General features: G+C 39.4%; 1 protein-coding gene across 1 annotated transcript; it reads left to right on the forward strand.

Moving 5' to 3' along the window:
• Positions 1–10,942: 10,942 nt before the first annotated feature.
• Positions 10,943–16,505, forward strand: LOC136538205 (6,7-dimethyl-8-ribityllumazine synthase, chloroplastic-like). The gene is made up of 9 exons (XM_066530194.1): positions 10,943–11,074; positions 11,595–11,788; positions 11,873–11,994; positions 12,192–12,287; positions 13,038–13,133; positions 13,791–13,869; positions 15,288–15,334; positions 15,936–15,995; positions 16,077–16,505. The coding sequence occupies exons 2-9, from the start codon at positions 11,680–11,682 to the stop codon at positions 16,113–16,115; spliced, it is 648 nt and encodes a 215-aa protein (XP_066386291.1). The 5' UTR covers positions 10,943–11,074; positions 11,595–11,679; the 3' UTR covers positions 16,116–16,505.
• Positions 16,506–16,982: the final 477 nt, after the last annotated feature.

Raw genomic sequence — 16,982 nt, forward strand, 5'->3', positions numbered from 1 at the left:
ATTGGTTTGAGAAGTACAAACCAAATTGGGTGTATATGTAGTAGTAGGAAGAATAGTGCTAACCCCTCCTGAATTAGTCCTATAGGTTTTAGGCGCTGAAGAGACCAATTTGGATTTCTTCCTAAAAATAAGTTTGCCATTTTGATCAATATAACAATAAGACAACCTCTTGCTAGGAGGTATAGTGTAAGCCCCTCCTAAATTGGTCCTATCGGTTTCAGGTGCTGAAGAGACCAATTTGGATTGACTCTTTAAAATCAACCCGTCATGCTGATCAAAATAATACATCCTCTCAGCAGGAAGTTTAGTGCTAACCCCTCCTGAATTGGCCCTATCGGTTTCGGACGCCGAAGAGACCAATTCAGATTGATTATAAAAAACAAACCTGCCATGTTGATCAAGATCATAGTGAAACGGCCTCTCATGTTGAGGTTGACCAAAAGCCGGGGCCGATTGACTAATGTGACTAATATATGCATCATGAGGTAAAGTAGCAATAGGAGCACCAAACTTTCTTTCCTCTAACTCATCTAATCTAGACATAAGCATAACCATAGTATGAAAAGAGGAAAATCTTCATCTATTCCAAGTGCTTTTACCTCAGCTATGATTGTAGACTTGATGATGCTCTCCTGACCCATTGGACCGGTGAACTCGTCGTTGCGACCGTTGTTCCACATCTTGATAGAAGGGGATCAAGACCAGATGCTATCGGCCTTTTAGGCCATATGCAACGGTAATGATAAACACAAGAAGGATAGATTGGAACTAACAAATTGGCTAGGTCACAGAGATCGGTTATAGGAGATAGCCGAACCAATCGTTCCCAACGGAGTCGTCAAAAAATGTGTTGATGCTTAATTAGGTCACACACTTGATAAGGAGCTAGATCGCTCAATGTAGGGCCTAGTCGATTTTTAGATTGGCCAGCACCTAGGGGATGTACACACCTGAACCTTGTGCCTCCAGCGATGAGTGCGATACGCAAGACACGTCGCTGGAGGAGTCTCGTCGGGAGCGTGATACGCAAGACACGCCGATGAGGTCTCTTGAAACCCGAAACCCCACACACCCGGGAGGGACCTCGTCGGAGCATACGGCGACTATGAGCTGCTCTAGCTGGCCTGACCGCTCTAGAGCATCGTTGTCGTCAATCCTATAGCCATGCAGCACCGACGAAGAACGAGGATAAGGGGTAGATTGGGAAAAGAGGGTAAAAATAGGTAGTAGATTGATTTGTTGTGTTTTTGTGTCGATTGGATAGATGGGAACTCAATCGGCCATGATCCTCTCATGTATATAGAAGGGGTGGTCTTATCCGAGAAGAAAACATCTCCAAGACTTATTTTTCAAGTTTCCTACGAGTTTGGAATAGTTCGGATCGGAATCCAAAAGAGCAGATCCGAACTAGGTTTTTTATTAGCTCTGTCGGAAGTTCCGACGAACTCCCAACGTGGGGATAACCTTGGGCACCCGAGCAGGTTTTTTCAGGCTTCCCGGATGTCTCGATAACTGTCGGAACTTCCGACTTGGGTCGGAACTGCCGACAACGGAGCATCTTCCCGGGGCATAACTCCTTCATCCGGACTCCGAATTGGACGTTCTATATATGTTTTTTAACCATCTCGACGAGAGGAATGCAATGGTGAAGTCCATTTCATATTTTAACAACTTCACAAAATGGACAATTGGTTGCCAACAGGCCTGTAACTTCTAAATCGTCTGGCATGTAGCACAAATTTTTATGTTCACTTGAGAAATTGTCACAAAGAGAAAACTGTTCCTATTTTAGAATAATTTCGTTATAGATTTACACAAAAAATGTTTTTGGTTTGTGAAATTGTTATATGTTCTTATGAAAATGGCTTATATCTTCAATAGAAAATGTTCAACCTTAATAAAATATAAAAAGTTCCATTTGCTCATTTTACTATATACCCATAAATATCGTTATTATTTATATCATTTAAAACCAATGTTGTACTAGCCATTGAAAGTGTCCCATGAAGAGGATAGATATGAAATTAAGAAGAATTTATATCTAATAATAAAGAGACAAAATTTCAGCCCATTTTTCGTCCATCCATTTTTTTCGTGCACCTCTCTAACTAAATCACCCTGAATGTGAAAAATTATCCCTGCTCGCTACACAGGGCTTCTTAAGGTAATATGGATAGCTAGGAATCCTAATCCTAATCCAAATAAATTCTTCCGATTTTGAGTAACAATCCTAATCCGAATAGAAAAGAATTGGATAGCTAGGAATTCTAATCCAAATACATTCTTCCCCCTTCTGAGTAACAATCCTAATCCGAATAGAAAAGAATAAGAGTAGAAATATATATTTGTATCTGTATCTTTAATAATAATTAATAATTGTATTACAAGTGGTTTCTTGGTCTCTGTCCAAACCTATGCATGACTCATTCTCAGGTATTTTTTGCCCGTCCATCTGAGAGACCGAAGAGTTTCTTCTTTTGTCCGTTTTTCTATTCCGCTGCCCTGTTTGATAGATTTTTGTCAGATTTAAATTCGTCTTGTATACGCGTACACTCGTATTTGCGTGTATCACCGGGCATGCAAAAATACATAGAAAATGTACATACTCGACATGTGCATGCATGCTCGACATGTTTATGTATGGGAAAGAAACAAGCCACCATGGCTGGAACGCCCGGCGGCCTTGCGTACAACGTGAGCTGGCCATGGTATACGTACGTGTATCAGGCTATTCACTACACTAGATTTTTACACGAGGAACGGGAGCATTTTTATTGCAGGGGTGGCTGGGGTTGGAGGCGCCCCTACAGTGGACGTCATCGGACTCCAGCAGCCCAGCCGCCCCTACAGATGGCAGTGTAGGGGTGGCTGATAATCTGAGCCGCCTCTACAGTTGGGGTTGATATATAGAGGCGGCTCAATCACCAACCGCCCCTGCAGTGCCCATTTGTCTTTTTTCAAGTTTCAAAATTTGAAAGGTTCAAATTTAGTCAAATGATAAGATAACCAAAATAAAAGTTGTAGATATTGATGAGTTGAACAACTTTTGTATTCATCACTTTTACATCTGAAATCATTTAGGGTTTTAAAATTTGATTTGAACTTATCAAATTTCAATTTTTAAAATGTGTAAAACATTGTCACATCTAAATTTGATCAAACTTAAATGCTGAAGCATGATTTTAGAAATTTTTAGAAAAAAAACATCACATTTGGAGTTAATATGAGGGAGAACAACTAGTTACAAAGTTTACCTACAGATTAAAAAGAGAAATCACACTATTCTAAATGATCCTTATATGATCATAGTGAACAATGTGATTTCTTTTTTTAATCTGTGGGTCAACTTTGTAACTAGTTTTTCTTCCTTATACTAACTCCAAATCTGATGATTTTTTTCCTAAAATTTTCTAAAATCATTCTCTATCAATTTATTTTGTTGGTTTTGTCAATATATACATATGAAAAGTTTGACCAATTTAAATTTTGAATTTAAAAAAATGCAACTTCAGACAAGATTTTGGTACCCCAAATGATTTCAGCTGAAAAAGTGATAAATACCAAAGTTGAATAACTCATCAAGATCTACAACTTTTGTATTGCTCATTTTCTTCATATGATAAAGTGGTAATGACATTGTTCACAAATATGACACATCTCTCGTAAGGTTTTATAAACTATATGAGACATGTGTAAGATTAGTGAACAATGTGTGCTAAGAATTTGTCAAATGAAGAAATGACCAAAATAAAAGTTGTAGATATTCATGAGTTGAACAACTTTGGTATTCATCACTTTTTATGTTGAAATCAATTTGGGTCTCAAATTTTGGTTCGAACTTGTTGTTTTTTCAAAATTTCAAATTTAAAAGGTTCAAATTTTATCAAATGACAAGATGACTAAAATAAAAGTTGTATATCTTGATGAGTTGAACAACTTTTGTATTCATCACTTTTACATCTCAAATCATTTAGGATTTTAAATTTTGGTTTCAACTTGTCAAATTTTAAATTTTAAATTTTAAAATGTGTAAAACATTGTCACATCCAAGTTTGATCAAACTTAAATGCTGAAGCATGATTTTAGAAATTTTTAGGAAAAAACCATCATATCTGGAGTTAGTATGAGGGAGAACAACTAGTTACAAATTTTACCCACAGATTAAAAAGAGAAATCACACTATTCTAGATGTTACATGATCCTAGTGAACAGTATGATTTCTTTTTTTAATCTGTGGGTCAACTTTGTAACTAGTTTTTCTTCCTCATACTAACTCCAAATTTGATGATTTTTTCCTAAAATTTTCTAAAATCATTCTGTATCAATTTATTTTGTTGGTTTTGTCAATATATACATATAAAAAGTTTGAGCAATTTAAATTTTGAATTTCAAAAAAAATGCAACTTCAAACAAGATTTTGGTACCCCAAATGATTTCAGCTGAAAAAGTGATAAATACCAAAGTTGAATAACTCATCAAGATCTACAACTTTTGTATTGGTCATTTCTTCATATGATAAAGTGGTAATGACATTGTTCACAAATGTGACACATCTCTCATAAGGTTTTATAAACTATATGAGACATGTGTAAGATTAGTGAACAATATGTGCTAAGAATTTATCAAATGAAGAAATGACCAAAATAAAAGTTATAGATATTCATGAGTTGAACAACTTTGGTATTCATCACTTTTTATGTTGAAATTAATTTGGGTCTCAAATTTTGGTTCGAACATGTCGTTTTTCAAAATTTCAAATTTTGTCAAATGACAAGATGAATAAAATAAAAGTTGTAGATATTAATGAGTTGAACAACTTTGGTATTCATCACCTTTTATGTTGAAATCATTTTGGGTCTCAAATTTTGGTTCAAACTTGTTATTTTTTAAAATTTAAAAGGTTCAAATTTTGTCAAATGACAAGATGACCAAAATAAAAGTTGTAGATCTTCATGACCTCTACAATTTGATGTTTATCAAAAAATCATTTGAGGTCATTTGAGGGCACTGTAGGGACGGCTGAAAACACCAGCCGTCCCTACAGAGGGCACTGATGGGGCGGTCAGGAAACCGCCCCTACAGAGGCACCCTCTGTAGGAATACCTTGGGAAGGATGGCTGGCGCAGCCGCCCCTACAGAGACTCTAGATGGTCCAACAAAACCTATTTTATTAAATTCTAGACTGCTCGATGGTCCAACTAATCGATCATTGAACTGAGTTGATCAATTTAATTTCTAATCACGTCTAAATAGATGTATCTCTGCAATCCTCGACAAGAGCTGCCATGTGAAAATTGAGAGGTCTCATGTCATAAGCACCAGAACATGTCAACAACTAACTCCTTACCGACTTTAATCATAGATTCCAACTACAAATTTTTATGGTCCCCGAAGAAAATGACGAAACTAAATATTTAACTATAGAAACACATGGATAGTATAATTTTTCAATTATGATATATTTACTTCTAAATATTTATGTGCTTTGAATAGAATAAAAAAATATATGAATGTTGTATTTTGCATTTAGTTTGAGGTAAAGACTTTAAGTCAGCCGGTCGTTTTTTATTCCCACCGCACGCTTACGGCCTATACACGCACGCGACCTCCCTTGTCCTTTCAGCGTCGTCTTCCACCTTTCATTCCTCGCGTCTCTCTCTCTCCGACGACTGGCGACTAGCGACTGGCGAGCTCCTCCCCGGTGACCTCCTCCTCACGGTCACGCCCCACCGTATCCCCATGTCCTCGCCGAGCTCTTCCTCGCCCCCACGCGCGTTGGCCATGGCGGATCCGCCGAAGACTGGGGACCGCCGCCCCAACCATATGCCAGGTGTTCGCCGGGCCCTTGGTCGCTCGCTGGCGATGAGCACTCACCAGGTTCGTCCGCCCATGCCTTTCATTCCTCTTCCTGCCTCAGATCCGCGCCTCCATCCGTCCTGCCTCATCGTGACCTAGGCCCCGCGATGGCACGACCCGTTCGTCCTGCCCGACCGCGCCGCGCTACCCTTCCCCTTGACCGTGACAGCGTGACCGCCTCCACCTCCACGTGACTGTCTGCTGCCTCCGGCCTCCACCGCCTGCGCCTGGGGGCTGGGGCTCCTTCCTGCGCGGTTGCGCTTGGGGCTGAGCCTAGCCGACTGGCGGCCTAAGCAAGGGACCTTTATATTCAGTCTTAACTAATGACATGCTCTATTGCGACATATTGTCTTTCTGCTTTTTAGGTGTCTTCCTCTACTGTGTAAGTTTTTTCCCTGTCTGTCTCAAACTGAAATTTCCACATAGTTGAAAATAGGTCAGGAGATTGACAGATTGAAGAAATAATGTCTGCTTTGTGTAGTAGCCATGAAGTCCCATATTTCTTATTTTTGGTTTCAGGCAAAACTCTTTAGAAGATAAAAGCAAGGATATCATAGAAATGGAAAGAAGGGAAGCATATGGAATGATACTGAATGTTGTGCTGAAATGGGTTCGGAACAAGTATTTTTTTGTCTCTATGTCACCTAGTCATACAGGGTAGACCAGCCAGATGAAACGCGAGAACCGCTTTTTATAATTCTAATTTCAGATGACCTGCACATATATGGTACTGCTTATAGTTTTTCTCAAACTGAAATTTGTGCAGGGTACTTCAACAATACCTTTGAGTTCAGCATGCATCTGCCTGCTGCTTCGACAACCAGGTGAGGTTCTATTTGAGATAATTGTTTATTCAATTCTATCTCACATTGATGAGGATTCCTGCACATGATCACAAAGCTTTAGAAAATTGGTGGTTTTCCTATAGGGAAAACGATCATACATGCTTCTACCAGTTGATCATTCTATTGATGATCTTTGTGAATAGTTTTCTAGAAATCATTTCCTGCTAAATTGATTGCCTGTGGAGTAATTTCCACTTAGTGTTTTTATGGCCCCTTTTTCGATCTTAAGGCTCCAGATTAGTTTGTACCCCTTGTGATATGGGCCCCTTGCTTACCTGATTTTTCTGTGTTTGGGGATATTTCTTGAAAGATTTTAAGCTCACACCTATTGTTCCTTATTTTAATTTTAGATGTACTGTTTTTGTCATGGCTGTTTGGACTCGGTTCTTTCTTTTGATCACCTTTTTTGCTGCGCTCATACATTTACCTAACATTTATCTTTCATATGCTCTTTTCAGTCTATACATCTCAAAACACATTTGAGAGTGCTTCAAAATTGGGCAATTCTTTTATGCTGTAGTATTATTGACGTAATTTGAGATATGATCAGCTACTCATATAGTAGGATAAAAAGAAGGCTTCAAAAATTCAGCAGCGATTTGTATGTCATTGAGGTCGACTTGCCTTTATTCTGCAAGTAGGAATCATGCATACATCTGCAAATAAACCTGTTTGCAAGTGGTGCCACATGTAGTGTATACCTATGTACCCTCCTCGGTTTGTTCCAAACTTCATCAAATGTAATATACACATCCCCAGCATATATCTAGATACTTTGTATTGACCACGCTTTCATCGCGCGCGCGATGAAAGCGTGTTTTGTACTAGTGTTACTACAAAGAGTTGTGCCTGGGAGACTTGCAGCCCTCCAGATTATAAAACTCATGCTGCTACTTGGATTGCAACTGAAATTCCAATCCAAATACATTTGAGTTTTTCTAGGTATGTGAATGATGGAAGGCCCTTTTGGCAATACATAGCGAGTTCATCTACTGGCTGCTCAGATCCACAGTACTTTGAGGTACTGTATCAGCACTATACAACTGAAAAGGTGAGATACAGTGTGCAATCAAAATGGGGTTTGACCTTCTTTTGGTATAGATATATTTGCTAAGCTTATAAAATGTGATATGTTTGCTAGGCTTGGCATCTCTGTGATCCAGATATTGGACGTGTTTCTGAGGCATTGAGGAGGGTTGGTGTCAAAATAGCTATTGTGTCCAACTTTCACACTCATCTTCGGCCACTTTTACAAGCACTGAAATGTGACTGCGCGGTTTGATGCAGTTGCTGTATCTGCTGAGGTTAATGTGCCTTGCCTTTTCTATTTACTAAGTTCAAAGTTCAGCCCATTGCATGATTTTTTTTAAAAATAAATTATAAAATTTTGATTCATCCTATACTTCATCCTTTTGTTCTGTAGTTTCTTTCGCGCCTACTCTTCTTTTGTGTAGTACGTCGATTCATCCTTTTACCTAGAGTTCAGCATAGATAACGATGTTGCCTATGCGCAATGGCCTTGCCTTTCATGAATCGTCGTTAGTTTGGATATGATTCTTCTATTTCTGAAGTACACTGCTGCTGCAAGAAAGTAAAATTCCTTTTCTTTTACTAAACATCATGTAGCCCTGCCATACATTGGGACACTGATAAGAGAAAGGTGCTACTACAGCTGGGTACACCTATGTTTTAGAGCAAATCCTTTTGTTTTATTTTGCCGATTCGCCACTATTCGTGCACTGCTACTTTGCACTTCTTTGTCAGATAATGTCACTACATGTGAATATCTGTCCACAATGCCTATGGACTCTGTGATGAGTTCAGTGCTTTGCACCATATCCATAGTGCCTATGGAACAATTATTAGTCAATACTGCTAAACATTTCAGGAGGCTTGTCTTTTTGTTTTCCTTTTCTGATTCTGATTTTTTTTCTGGTTTTACTTTATGTTAGGCACCATGTATGAGGAGCCACAAGCTGGGGGACAAGATCGCGACACTTTAGTAGCTAGTCTCGCCATATGGCAAGGTAAGGACCAGCAGCTATTTGCTTTGGGTGCTGATTATTATCTGTCATTACAGGAAGTACATTCCATCACTGAAAACTGAAATCCGGCGTAGTATACTTTTCTGAAAGCATGTGTAGTAGTACTGTATGCTTTGGTTCAGATCTCAATAGCCCAAGTATAGATATTTTGACCAGACATGCACTAGTGTAAACAAAAGTGATTCCTAGTGATTCCTTCTATTACAAAATGCCACAAAACTTTAGATTTCAAACTCTTATTATCTGTTCTAAACATGAATCATTTTTAGGGGGCAAACAATCTATATCTTTTCATTTGTCAGCATATTTTAATTTATAGCTACAGGTGTATATATGTTTTCACTACTAGGAACTTCTATGTTTGCTAATTATTGTTCTTTATCCAATAATTAAATACTATACGTAATTCTCATGTCTCACTATTCCATGGCCCAACAGCAGACATCAGACATGTTGATTTGTAGGAAAGTTTGTATCCAAAATATTTGACAATGTTAAGTACAAATCCTCAAGGTGAGGGCTTTCATATGTAATGAATCTATCTCTGTTGAAATTGGTTTTCCCTGTAGCTGTCCTTGCATGATTGTTCTTAACAATTATTTGTCTCCATAGAGATTTCTTAGCAGTAGCAATATCTGCATGTGTAGTTGTGACTGCATCAAATGTACTGAATTTTCAGTATTGGCTAGAGCAAATGTTTGAACTTTATTATTCTAGTTGTATTTACTTGCTGTGATTTTGTGAAACCAGTGTCAAAATGTTTATTGTGAATTGGTGTACTTCCTGAAAATACTTAAATATATGTCAGAGTTGAGAAAATATTGTTGTTACTTGATTTAAATTGTATATATATATATATGTGTGTGTGGTCAGATTTGAATTTGAATTATTTTTTTTCCTAAAAAATCCACTGTAGGGACAGTTCTTGATTGAACCGCCCTTACAAATACACACAGCAGGAGTGGCTGGTGATACAGCCGCCCTTACAGAAGTCCACTACAGGGACGGCAGCCACCCCTACAGAGGGCACTGTAGGGGCGGCTGAAAACACCAGCCGTCCCTACAGAGGGCACTGTAGGGGCGCCTGAAAACACCAGCCGCCCCTGCAGAGGGCACTGCAGGAGCGGTCAGAAAACCGCCCCTATAGAGACACCCTCTGTAGGAACATCCTGAAAAAGGCGGCTGGCACAGCCGCCCCTACAGAGGCTCTAGAGCCGTCCCTATAGTTAAATTCTGTAGTAGTGATTATTTCGTGAACACAGATTGTGTTGAGCCTACAAGATAGTCCGCGCAGCGCGGCACAACTCGGCAAGCGGTCCGGAACATTCTAGATGCCTGGCCTTTGGTGTAAACGGCCGGCAGATACGTTGACCACCAGGCAGCATATGTCTATCGGCCACAAGCTGTTAACCAAATATACGTACATATTTTGGGTTTGCTTCACGTTATGCATTGGAACTCCATCTTGCTGGGTCCATGGCCAGACTGCATGGGATCGGAGGAGAGCCAATTGAGTTCGGTCCTAGATGCAGCAATCACCACGTACGTCCGGCCAGAAAACATCTCAGCTAATTGGCAAATCGAGTCCGTTTTTTTATTGGAAAAAACGTGAGTTTTCTAGAAGCGTTACCACAAGGGATAATTGTTACGAAAGGAACCGGTTCCGGATATCTCATAGGCCTTAACAAATTTTAGGCGTTTAATTTCTTTTATGTGCATCATGAAATTGTACTTTAGCTTATTGCATTTGCTCATGAATAAGAGAGTCGAAAACACAGTTCTTTTAGAATCAAACAAACATAAAAAAAAACTCGGACTGTGGGGATAGCATATATGTGTCCCCCAAGCATTGCGCTTAAGGTAGATGACTTCTCACTTGTAATGAATTTATCCGAAATGAAAGCATGATAGTTTTTTATCCCATTGCAACGCATGGACATATTTACTAGTAAATATAAAAAGGCAGAGAAATAAAATAATTAAGAATAAATAAATTTATTTTTTTTAGAATCAAGAATAAAGAAATTTCTTCTTTTTTTAGAATAAAGAATAAAGAAATTTCTAAAGAAATGTGTGGAAAAAAACGGCCCAGAAGAAGGCCCGTGCAGATGCGCTCTCGCTGCCCAACAACCCCGACTGGGCCGGCCGTCGCTACATCCCCTTCCGCCGCCCAACACCCTCCGCTGCAGCCCCACTTCCGTCCGCTGTATTCCTCAGCGTGCGTTCTGTCTCTCTCTCTCCGACGACTGGTTGGCCGCCGCCGACGCCGCCCTAAGCCAGGTGTTGAGGCTTTCGTTGGTCTCTTCGCCGGCGACGAGCACCCACCAGGTATTCCCACCTGTTCTCTTCCCGTCATGCTGTGCGAAGCTGAGCACCGAAACGCTAACCTAAAGCTATTTAGCTATTTGTTTGACAAGCCTCCTAACTTCGATGTTTTTGCAAAAATTATTGGGTGTACATGTGACCCTTTACTGGATCCGCCCCTGCTTCAGAATACACCTTTCGTCGATCATTAGAGCAATTAAATCGCAAAAGATGAAATTGTCCAAGAGTACGGGTTTAAAGCTTCACTGTCACGAATCCGAAAACAACACTGAATGCACAATGTTTCTGAAACTCTCAGACCAAAAACTAAATTCCTATTAGGAATGTGGACATTTACAGGAATAGTTTGATACAATATTTCTAAAACAAAATTCCTGTGTTCCAAATGAATTCTTAAGTTTTGAAGTTTTTTTTGTTGTTGTTTTTTACCCATATTTTGGTCAATTGGTACCTCGTGTGCAACCTGAAAAGCTGGAACGAACCGTGAGATCTGACTCCTGCTGGCTATCTTGTTTTTTCTCAGGCTGGGAAACATCGCTGACATATCCACATGCACCACAGTAGTTCAGTACTTCAGTAGAGCAGCCGTCGGAACCCACACGCCGGTGATGGCAACTGCTCTCGTGACATCCTCTGTGGCCGCGAACTCCGCTTGCGTGCGGTTGCCTAGCATGCCCCTGAGGCTTGCACCCGCCACCATCTCCTTCCCGTCTCGTCGTACGCGTCCATTCTTGCCTCAATTCCTTAACCATCACTGCTCTACTTGTCTTGATTTATTCCTCTTGTTTTTGCTTCGTGCAGCATGGTCAGCCGCACTAACCTCATGCACTGGATTGTTGCGGCGCTCTGACGTGGTTGCCGCCACGGGACACCAGAAGTTGATGGAATCTTTGACCAGCAACGAGGGGCTCAGGTTTGGGGTGGTTAGTTGAGCACTACTTAATCGAGAAGCACATATTCCTTTGATATAGAATGATGGAACGTCGATGGACCTTAGTGAACAAAAGCCATAACTTACTGATATGCTTTTCTTTGAAAAAACAGTGCTTTCCTGCACTTTCACACCTTTTACCTTTGAATGCACAATCCAATGACTGTTTGGTTCCTTATTTAATTGTAGGTTGTGGCACGGTTCAACGAGGTTGTGACAAACTTGTTACTGCAGGGTGCTCTTGAAACTTTCGAGCGATACTCTGTTAAAGCAGAAAATATAACAGTATGTAGCTTCTCTCTTCTGGTTGGTTGAAGTTGTCCAGTGTCATTCTGATGTTAAGGAATTTCTTGCAAGTAATGTTGATCCTTGTTGCTTTATCACAACTGTGAAAACTAGTAGGCCTATTGAGTATACTTGTATACTTACGCTCCATCCTGATGGTTTTTTCATTAAGGACCCACGAGCCATACAAAGAACTATCTTTGACTGGTTAATGTACTTAATAGGGTTGACTATTTAACTTCTAAAGCCTTGTCCTTTGTTTATTTAATTGTGCATACTAAATATTCTGGAATAGTAGGAAATGTAGTTTGTCAGGGCCAATAAATATCTTTAGTTATTTCCTTATTACCATCCTCAATGCTTATTGCCGCTATGATAATGAGTGATAGATAGCTAGTTCATTTCATGATTTTGTCTCTGAATTATTCTTATGTACATTTGATGAATGCCATGTAGCATTGTATATTTAATGTTAGGTAATCACTAGTAGTATTAAATACCTTGAATTATTAAAAAAATGTCTTAAAATCTGTAGCATAATATGCACTTGAATAGGAAAGCTGCTAACATATAAAATCTTTGTTACAAAAAGCATACAGAAAATGCACCATGTAGAATTTTACTCTTCATCTTCTTCAGACGTTGACTTCATACAACGTCAGTGACGAGCTACACAGTTCTATACACTTCTAAAATGTTTCAGAAACTTCTAGAAAACGCAATTTTACTCAGATTCAAATTCTTCTTTAGGTTGTTAGTGTTCCTGGAAGCTTTGAAGTTCCTATAACAGCACAAAAGCTTGGGAAATCTGGAAAATTTGATGTGACTCTGTGCATTGGAGCTGTGGTGAGTTGATTGCTTGATTAGTTTCATGTCATTTCCACATTACACATTTGAATTTTTATCGCTTTCTACTTCTCATTTGATGTTGATTTAGCATGTTGAGTAAGTAGCACTGGTATTGTCCCTTTAAGGGTTATTTTCCTAATACTATAACAATTTAGATATATCCTCTCACATTTTACATTATGCATCCCCATGAGTTGTGCACATGAGGAATTACAAAGAAGATTAATAGACCTGTGCTTTTGTAAACTACCCTCTGAACATCTTTTTGGAACTGATCCTTCTTTAATTTTACATTGAGCTACGAAATGTTACATCGACCTGTCAATTAGAACTGAGAAAAAAAAGGCACTGTAGAAGCCATTTAATGTTTCAATCTGTTTTTTTACTTGTGAAACCATTTGATAGTACATGGCTTCTGGGGATATCTCGTTCTTAACATGTCTTATCCATATGAAGTTTATAACATCTGTGAATGGTTGTATCAAATAGCATAGGTCTAGGTAACAATAACAAATTGAACCTATATTTTGCAAGCTCATCATGATGCTCGTGTGGTGCTATCAACTTAACCTATATTTTGGAAGCTCATTGATAGCATTTAGCAGTAGCTGGTTCTTTTAAATTTTGGAAGTGTTCCTAAAAATTGGTTTGCAGATTAGAGGTGACACAACCCACTATGATGCTGTTGCAAACTCAGCTGCATCAGGTGTACTCAATGCTGGATTATCTGCTGGTATGTTGTCTTCAGTTCTCCCCCTCATGTGTCATGCAGTAGAGAGCTTCCTGTCTCATCTGGGGTAATTCTAAGTATATTTTTCTTCTAGCTTTTTGGTGTTAAAAAGGTTCAGTGGCGGAGGCACGGGGTATGTCGGGTATGCACCGGCATACCCTGCAAATCCGGCGGCAAGTAGTATATATATACTGTATAATAGTATATGCTGTATTTGTAAAAAAGGAAAAAACAGACCTGGACGCATAACGTGATGACGGGAGGCCCATGTGACGCACTGACGCGGCCCACACAGCTAGTGAACTCCATTCGTCCAGTATACTCCGTACACGACATTTCAATTTCCTAATCCAATCTCGATCGGGGAGTTCCACGGAGCCTACGAAGGAACACGCCGCGTCGCCGCCTGACCGAGTGACCGGTGAGTCGGTGACGCCCTGCCGGCCGCAGCCCTGGCCCTAGTGCTGGCCCTGCCGCCCTCCGCCCTGCTCTGAATCGGAGGATCGCTGTCTATTTGGCACATCTCGTCTGCAGTATATACGGTCTCGCCAGTCAGGGCTTATCATTTTGATTCGCTATTTTGCTTAGGTAAAATTTAATCTTTGCTCTTCGTTTTTTTAGAAAATTATTGTCAACTTTCATAGCTATTTGCTAACATCACAAATAAAAAATTGTTTAATTATTTGCCAATGTGTTTTTTTATTATTTATGCATTTACGAAGAGAAACTTAGATATTGCATCTCTTTATCACAACTGATCTCGTTCCCCTGTTAAACCTTCTGGCCGTTCCCCTGATCCAGTAATCGTTCCCTTGGTCCAGTTGTATTTAGTGGATGGTTTCAACTTAATCCTTCAATTTAAGCCTTATCATGTTACTTAGCGTATGTATACCGAATCACGTTGTAAAATTTACAATTGTTACCGAATTGGCTAAAATAAATTTACCGAATTGTATATGAAAATTTTTGGATGGCATACCCTAAACTAAAATCCTAGATTCGCTACTGAAAAGGTTGTCTAGCTAGCAAGTTGAAATATTGTGCTCTTAAACATGTTCCTGCAGGTATTGAGACTTTTTTTATATGTTTAATTGTTTCTCGGCGAATATGCATATATAAGTACAAAAAAAGTCCCAAGCAAAGCAAGTTGGGGTAGACTAAAATTTTGCATGTCAAGTGACTCGAGGCAGGTACAGCTTACAGATATCTACAATAGTTAATGTGAGCAACTAGTGTGGGACTGGATGGTTTTGGTTATATGATTATATGAGATAGCTCATAGCTGTATAGCTGGTGCTATAAAAGTAATTCGCAACATTGAGTGAAACTGTGCAGTGTGCTCGGCTTGTTTTTTCTTTATGGTGGTTAATTCAGTTAATGATCAGACATTCAGATTATTTTGGCTTTTAATGGTGATGCAGGTGTTCCTTGTGTATTTGGTGTTCTAACCTGTGAAGACATGGATCAGGTACTTCATGATTTGATTATGTACATGACTACATGTATACATCTTATCAGTTTTTACATGCCACCAGATCATGTTTGGAATCCAAAGCAGGTGGTAGTTCTCTATTGTTACTGGATTTCTGGCCCACATCCCATATGTGTAGAAACCAATCAGTTTCTGGGGGTAGTTCTAAGTTGTATTTTGAAAAAATAAATGCTGTTTGAGCTCTGTTATGTTCATTTGATGTCTTTTTGAATATTTTCTACTTTGAAAGATTCTGACCAGTAGAAACCTGTAAACTGGCCAAGAGTCATTTTTGTTGCTGGCCAAAATGCTTTTGTTCAAGTTCCCAAGCCATATGCTAACTTTATTTTGAGTGCCCACTATTTGTGCATGCTACAGGCGCTATCATTATATTTCCATGACCTTTTAGTGACATCTTTAATCCAGATTGGTCACATTAGCAAAGGAGAGGTTTCACTCAAGTATTCCCTTGTGATGAAAAAGTTTCATGTCAATAGTGTGACCCTTTTTTGTTGATTATCTGACTACTTTTCAAAACATGTGCACTGTTTTGCTTCTTATCGAACTTCTGCTGAGAATGCTAAATCGAATACTGCAGGCGCTAAACCGTGCTGGTGGCAAGGCTGGAAACAAGGGTGCTGAAGCTGCTCTTACTGCCGTAAGTATACCTTCCGTCGGCAATCTTAATTTCAAATAAACATAGATTTATTATCATGTGACAAGCTCAAGTTCCCTGCAGATTGAGATGGCCTTTCTGTTCTGGCATCACTTAGGCTGACACTTTTGTGTACTCTGATATCTATACACGAGGCGACAGCATTTCTTCCTATCAGAGTTTTGGCTTGTAGAGCTTTTCCGCCCGCGGCACGTGGGCTAGTATAATAATTAATATATACTCCCTCCATTATAAATTATAAGTCGCTTTGACTTTTTTGGTATATTCATTTTGCTATGTATCATAGGTAAATGGATAAATTAAAAAAAGTTAAAACAACTTATAATTTGGAACGGATGGAGTACCTATTTCCAAATCTGTTGGTCCGGTGCTGATTGGTTGTTTTCTTTCTATAAGATTTAATTTGAAAAGCCCACGAAACATATTTGACCATGAATAATTGTCAACAATAACGAAGTATGGTCATGAATAAAGTTGCACTAGTGTTTGTTATGGATGAGAGCATGAGAGTTTTGTGGTGAGCTCTGAGCTCTACATCTACCATGGATCTTTTTGTCCCATAGATTTTAATTTACGGATAAAGTTGTTTAAATGGTACGGATAACTTTTGACCGACTATCTGACTGAAGAGATACATGTAGTAAATTGATACATGACCATGCATTTCGACCTGAAGAACGTTGGCGCCACCTACCAAAGGTGCATGCAGCAATGCTTCGCCGACCAAATCGACTCGCTCGATCAGCATGATCAAGCCGAACGGTCGAAACCAATAATCGCCGTCTATGTTGATGGCATAGTGGTCAAAACAGCTCAAGCTTGCGACTTGATCGCAAACTTGGCCGCGACATTCGCGAACCTCCGAAGGTTCAACATCAAACTGAATCCCGAAAAATGTGTTTCCGAGGTTCCGAAGGGGAAGCTGCTTGGATACATCGTGTCCAAGCGCGGCATCGAGTCCAACCCCGA

Source organism: Miscanthus floridulus, chromosome 2, assembly GCF_019320115.1.
Source record: "Miscanthus floridulus cultivar M001 chromosome 2, ASM1932011v1, whole genome shotgun sequence".
Lineage (NCBI taxonomy): Eukaryota > Viridiplantae > Streptophyta > Magnoliopsida > Poales > Poaceae > Miscanthus > Miscanthus floridulus.

Excerpts from the sequence above, each read along its gene's own strand:
- LOC136538205 (XM_066530194.1), top strand. The coding sequence starts at position 11,680 with ATGGCAACTGCTCTCGTGACATCCTCTGTGGCCGCGAACTCCGCTTGC. Across the intron at positions 11,995-12,191 it reads AGGGGCTCAGGTTTGGGGTG|GTTGTGGCACGGTTCAACGA; the intron begins GTTAGTTGAGCA and ends ATTTAATTGTAG. Across the intron at positions 13,134-13,790 it reads CTCTGTGCATTGGAGCTGTG|ATTAGAGGTGACACAACCCA; the intron begins GTGAGTTGATTG and ends ATTGGTTTGCAG.